The sequence below is a fragment of the Arachis duranensis genome, chromosome 6, assembly GCF_000817695.3.
Source record: "Arachis duranensis cultivar V14167 chromosome 6, aradu.V14167.gnm2.J7QH, whole genome shotgun sequence".
Classification (NCBI taxonomy): domain Eukaryota; kingdom Viridiplantae; phylum Streptophyta; class Magnoliopsida; order Fabales; family Fabaceae; genus Arachis; species Arachis duranensis.
The window spans coordinates 12166930-12173307 of record NC_029777.3 but is presented as its reverse complement, the minus strand read 5'-3'; the positions used below and the strand labels follow the sequence as shown (position 1 = coordinate 12173307).

Sequence of the window (6378 nt, the reverse complement as noted above, 5' to 3'; positions counted from 1 at the left end):
TCGCCTCTTTACCTTCTTGCTCCATCGTTCCAGTATGTACCTAGGAGACACTTGGCTTACTTGTTCGAAGCTTAAGACGCTTAGTGCGTGACGGCACAGTATCCCTCTCGACTCGAATAATAAGCATTGGCATTTTACCTTGGCTGCAACTGAGTCGTAGGTAACCGCAAACTTGTTGAATATTGAGCTGGAAACTTGTTCCACGACTTCGTATACTGAATAGTCTAGAGCGGAATTCTTTAATCTGGTGATGCAATTCGCCTTTCCTCTGAATTGCACTTGGACTTTCCTAAACTTTGCGTGAGTGTACGCATCTTGAAACTGAGCTTCACTGGAGGATTTGGTTGCACACGGTATGACCGTATGAAAATCTGCAGCATCTGATTCTCTCTCTGCTTGCTCCCTGCTTCCGAGGCAATTATCGTATTGTTTGACGAACTGAATAAGCGAGCTGTTCCGGGTGATGTACTTGTTAAAAAATGAATGCATGCTCTCGCTCCTTTGTGTGCTTCTCATCCCTGCCCAGAAGTGGTGATCCAGATAGATAGGAACCCATATGTGACGGTCTTCGTATAGATCTGCATAATACACCCAAACACAGACTGTAAAATACACCCGAGAGAACGTACAATTTACACCTCTGCTGTAGATTTTAAAAACACATTACCTGAAAGCCACTTGTTGTCTGCAAGACCAAAATTCAGCAGAAAATCGTTCCAATTCCTATCGAATGAGTCTTTGCTATGAGAGTTCCAAACAACATGGCTCATTTCTTGTTCGATATCGGCATGTCTCTTGTACCCGTTTAATTTGCTTGGAATCTTCTTCACGATGTGCCAAATACACCAGCGGTGAACTGTTGTTGGCATACAGGCCTCTAAAGCCCTTTTCATTGATGCGCACTGATCGGTGAGAAACCCTTTCGGAGCGTTTCCTCCCATGCAATGAAGCCAGCATTGAAATAACCATTTGAATGATTCAATTTCTTCGTTCTTCATCAAAGAGCATCCGAGAAGTGTTGACTGACCGTGGTGATTCACCCCGACAAAAGAACCACAGACCAAATTATACCTGAAACGAATTACCATGGTCCAGAATGCAAAATCATTAGGTATACCCCAACAAATGCTTCGAATACACCCAATGAAACAGCCAATATACACCTTTGCCGCGGAGTCGTAAAAATAAATTAATTTAGCATCATAAACAGGGACAGTTTGTTACCTGTTTGTATTGTAGGTGGTGTCGAATGAAATGACATCTCCGAAATACTCAAAGGCGGCTCTGCTTCTTGCATCGGCCCAAAAAGCCAGCTTAATCGATTGATCCTCCTCGAGTTCGAGCTCAAAAAAGAAATTCGGATTCTTCTCTTTCATTCTTAAGAAATATTTCCCGAATTCCTTTGCATCTTCTTGTTCGAAAACATTCCGCACTTCCCTGGTAATGTAATTCCTCACATCCTTTTCGATAAAATTTAACTCGCGGTGACCCCCGGCAGCCGCAACAAATGATTGGTAGGTTTTGCTTGGTCTGATACCGGCCTCATCGTTATTCTCTATCGTACGACGAATGGACATGCTTAGTTCCCTGTGCTGTTTGAGCATCTCTGCTTTGCTTGGACAGCAAGAGTGTGAATGATCCAAGCACCGACATCCTTCAATGTGTGTATATAAATTCTTGCAGGACAGTTTAAACCGGCTGTCGGATTGGTCTTCTCGGTTGGAGATATTTTAGATTTTCATTTTCCCTCTCTGCTACATGTAATCAGTTGATTCTTAATCTCGTTTCCCTTCCTATTTGTGCACCGAACTCTTGTAGAGAAACATGCAGCCTTGGCGTAGTTCCTGTAAAATTTTCCGGCATCTTCAAGAGTGGTAAAGGTCATTCCGACCTTCAGAACAAGCTCGTCATCAACAACCGAGAGAGGCTGCACAATACACCGTGTCAGAACTGTGAATACACCCATAGATATGATTCAAATACACCCAATCATGTCTAATATGATACACCCGAACCCCAACAACTTAACTACAGAATGACCTTTAAAGCCATAAAATGTCAATACACAGGCTGCAGAATACACCATGTCAAAAACTAAAAACACACCCAATCATGTCTGATAAAATACACCTGAACAACAACAACTCAAATAAAAATAACAAAAAACCAGTAAAGTGTATATACACCCACACTTATAGCTAAAATACACCCAAACAGCTGTGCTACAAATCTGTCACAGTACTCAACAATTGATTAAAAACAAATTCAATTGGGAAAACAAAGCATGATTAGGGTCTTCTATCTCTTCAGCCTTACCCAATGGTACCAAGGAGAAAAATTCTTAAGACGAGAGAAACATTGAATGGAGGAAGCCCTCTTGACCTAATTCATAATATAAATAGTTCATCATCACTTGTAACAAACAAACATGTAGTAGTTATGAAATGTAATGATTGAGCAGCGTACCATTGGAAGACGAAGGGGAGAGGGAGAAAAAGAAAAAGAGTGGAGAGAGCGAAAGAATAAACGATGAAGGCATAGTAACTGAATCCCTTGAGAGTGGCTTGCTTGAAAAGAACGTTGACACCCACGTTGGTACACTCAACTGCAACCATTGCACAGAATGGAACTACTTCCCTGTAACAATACCTCCCTGACTCTGCCATCTCTCCCTCTCTCTCTCTCACTCTCTTAGACTTTCACACATGGAATATATTTGTCGAACATGTGTGCGTTTCTCAAACAACGCTTCAAACTTTTATTACAGTATTTTTTGGGTTGATTTTTTTTTTGTGACTATTTTTTTTGGGTTGATTTAATTTGCACAATGTTATTTTATTATCTAAACAATTATTAAAATTTATTATTTTTATCAATTAATTAGTTATTAATATTTAAAAGAATGAACTAAAATATATTATTAAACAAGTATAATTACTCGTACCATACACGTGATAAGATTGAAATTATAATTTTAAATTATTTTTTTAAAATTATTTTAAATTATAATAATTTAATTAATAAAAAAGTAACATATGTTATGCATTGTTACTAATTTCTTTTAACATGCTTGTATTCAAAGGAGATACTTAAAATGTATAGTTTCAATATATATTCGTTCCATTCAATTTTCAATTTTAAATTGGTTGGTAGTACTGTTGGTTAATAATAATGCTGGCAGTGTCTAGTTAGTGGTTGTTACTTAGATAATTTTTTTATTAGTTATTTAGTTTAATGTTGATGATAATGAATTATAATAAGAATATATAAAAAATAATTAATTATAGTAAAAATATATAAAAAATATATAACATTAACAATAAAATATTAAATTAATTAAAAAAATATTTAGGTATTAGTGTGGCGATGTTAAAGAAGATTAAAATGGCGGTGACGAAATTATGAAAGTCTAAAATTTAGAAAACAAAAAAAAAAGAAAAAAAAGAGAGGAGAAGTTGAAAAAGACAACAGGTAAGTGGTTTAATAGTGAGAGAGGAGCAGCTGAAAAATTTAAGTAATTTTTTCAGTAGTTGATTATTGAGTTATGCTAGTATATTAAATTAGCATTAAAGTCAGTTATTAGTATAAAATACATATTAGAATATAAATACGAATTAAAATAATTTAAATTACACATATATTTATACACAAATATATTAATGATTGATTTTAGTGGCTAATTTTAGTATACAAATAATATTTTTGTTAATTATTTTTGTCAAATGATACTCATCTTTCATAAATACAAAATTTGTTTTGGTTTTTTTATGAGTAATGTTGTCGGTGTTTACAATTTTTATGAATATAAGTATTTTTTTTTTGTATTGTTTTGATATAATTTGTGTTGTTTAAATTTATATATTTATTTTCACAATATTTGTGTATTCGTTAGTTTAAAGAAAGCGGTGTTTTTCACAGCATTTGATTTTACATACAATAAACTAAGATTAAAAAAACTAATATTTTTCTAATAAAAACCCTTAAACACTCAAATAAAAAATATTTATTCACATAACATTTCTTTAATATGTATAAAATTTTGAGTTTAAATTCTATTACAGTATATATGTTAAGGTATATCATCAAAAGAAACGTAAAATATATAATACTTCCATGTTGACCTGGACTAAACATGTGACCAAATCACACGTCTTAGAGAGCCAGGATATGGGAAAATGATTTTGAGCCATGCATGGCTTTAAATAAACTTCATCATAACCAGAAATAAATCCATATTGTTCTATTCTAATGATGTTTACGCTGTGAAGAAGTCCATCCATGCATGCATAGAGGCCACAGATTTATCATGATCGATAACAAGTCGGACTAATTTATAACTTGTTTTGTTCCTTGTGATTTTCCACAACCACAGGATATAATCTTGTTTTCATATATAGAATGAGACAAAGAACGCGGAGATAATCTTGTTTTCATATATTATCTTGTGGTTGTTCATATTCATAATTGGTATAGCTAGCTAGAAATTGTGGTTGTACACCACATTTAGTGAACATATATATACATCACAACAAATATATACGAGAGAAAGCTTAAGTTAATGGGATGAACTCCTATATTATTTTAGAGACGGAAATTATGTTTTAGTGAAGTGATTATTATTTTCGTTAATTTTTAGCTTCTTGCTGTTCAATCTTAAATTGAATAATTAAATTATCTAATAATTTTAAAAAATATTTTTACTATCTAAATTAAAATACTAGGTCACGTCAAATTTCGATTCGAATGTTTAACGTTTTTAAAAAAATTATTACTCAAATAAATATATAATAAAATAAGTTATTTTAATTACGAGCAACAAAATCGATTTTTACAGTAAATTCAATATTTTTTTAAAGAAAAAATTATTTTTTAATTATATAAAAAATTAAGAGTAAATTAATTTCTTTAATAATAATAATGAAGAACATGCACTAATCCATCATTAGTTAAAATGAAAAAAAATATTTCACTACTATTTTTTAGTCAAATTCAAGTTCAGTAGAATATCTATAACAATATATAAAGTTAATATAAAGAGTTGACCAGGATTTTGGTGTCCAATTTTTTTAGATTATATTTATCCTTTAACACTATTTCATAAAGTAAATTATAAGGACAAAATAGTCATAAAATTTATTTTAAAAAATCTAATAACCTCCTACTAAAATAAAAGCAATTTTCTTACTCCTGTAACTATGATAATATATCTCCCAATAAAAAATGTAAACTGTCTACAAATTATTAATAAATTAAAAGATGGATATATGTGAACATCAATGTCTTCACATTCTTCATCATCTTCATATTTTATTTAATTATATGTTAGTTTTAGTTTTAACATCTTCTATTGTTTTTCATTGTATTCATCTGATTTTGTAGTAGTTACTATTTTTACGTGTAATTTTCATTTACATTTTTTCTTCTCTTCAGTTTACTTATCTAATTTATAATTCCAGTCATTCTTTTATTTTTTAATTCATTCCCAACTTGATGTAGAAAGAAATAATTTCTGTTTATCTTATCAAATTTCTTTTTATCTTATCAATTTGATGTAAAAAAAATCTTTTTATCTAATATGTATTCTTATTTTTATTTATATGTCTTTATCTATTAATGATGAAATGAAAATATCCTATAAATATTTTGTTAACTTATTTTTTTAAAATTATTTTGCAATAATTTTTTTATTTTTTAAATTATTGATTATGTAGAGTATTATATTTGAAATTTGAGTACATAAATATTTACTTTAAAATTAAATTAAATTATTAAATTTTTCTACCATAGTATCATTTGTTTTATATATGGCTAAGTTATCTGATTAGTGTATATAAAGATGATTAGTGTATATAAAGAACGCAATAAAGTTTGCACCTATAAAAGGTTGTTAAAAATATTGAGATATTAATTTCCTACACAATGTAAACTATTAATTATATAGAGTACTGAACGAATTTGATATTTAATTATATTGTAAAAAGATTAATTAATTTAATATTATTCATTTATCACATGATTGGTATATAAAAGATGCAAAAAAAAAACTATACCTACTAATAATAGAATGAAAAATCATATTTTGTTAATTTTTTATTTTTAATTTATTTTATATTAAATAATATTATTTTTTATTGATTATTAGATTAAGACATAACACAATAAATATAGCAAAAAAAAAATTATTAATTGATTTTTTAAATAATCTGACAACCCAAGATAAAACTTTGTTAATTGATTTTGTTAATCTCTTTTTTATTTTTAATTTATTTTATATTAGATAATATTATTTTTTTATTGATTATTAAATTAATATATAATATTTAAATATGGTAAGATAAGAACTGTATTATATATTTTTTATTATTTTAATTTTTATGT

At 29.5% G+C, this 6378-nt stretch overlaps 1 protein-coding gene across 1 annotated transcript; it reads right to left on the bottom strand.

Annotated features, from left to right (window-relative positions):
- Positions 1 to 1548: 1548 nt before the first annotated feature.
- On the bottom strand, positions 1549 to 2712 carry LOC127748432 (WAT1-related protein At5g40240-like). Its single transcript, XM_052262951.1, has 5 exons — positions 2467 to 2712; positions 2317 to 2382; positions 2208 to 2230; positions 1806 to 1950; positions 1549 to 1654 (listed from the first exon to the last, which is right to left on the bottom strand). The coding sequence occupies exons 1-5, from the start codon at positions 2664 to 2666 to the stop codon at positions 1549 to 1551; spliced, it is 540 nt and encodes a 179-aa protein (XP_052118911.1). The 5' UTR covers positions 2667 to 2712.
- Positions 2713 to 6378: the final 3666 nt, after the last annotated feature.

Bases quoted from the DNA above. Each gene is read 5' to 3' on its own strand.
- LOC127748432 (XM_052262951.1), bottom strand. From the start codon at position 2,666: ATGGCAGAGTCAGGGAGGTATTGTTACAGGGAAGTAGTTCCATTCTGT. The intron at 2,383-2,466 runs GTACGCTGCTCA...ATTATGAATTAG, and splicing joins CTCCCCTTCGTCTTCCAATG to GTCAAGAGGGCTTCCTCCAT. The intron at 2,231-2,316 runs GTAAGGCTGAAG...GTACTGTGACAG, and splicing joins TTTCTCCTTGGTACCATTGG to ATTTGTAGCACAGCTGTTTG.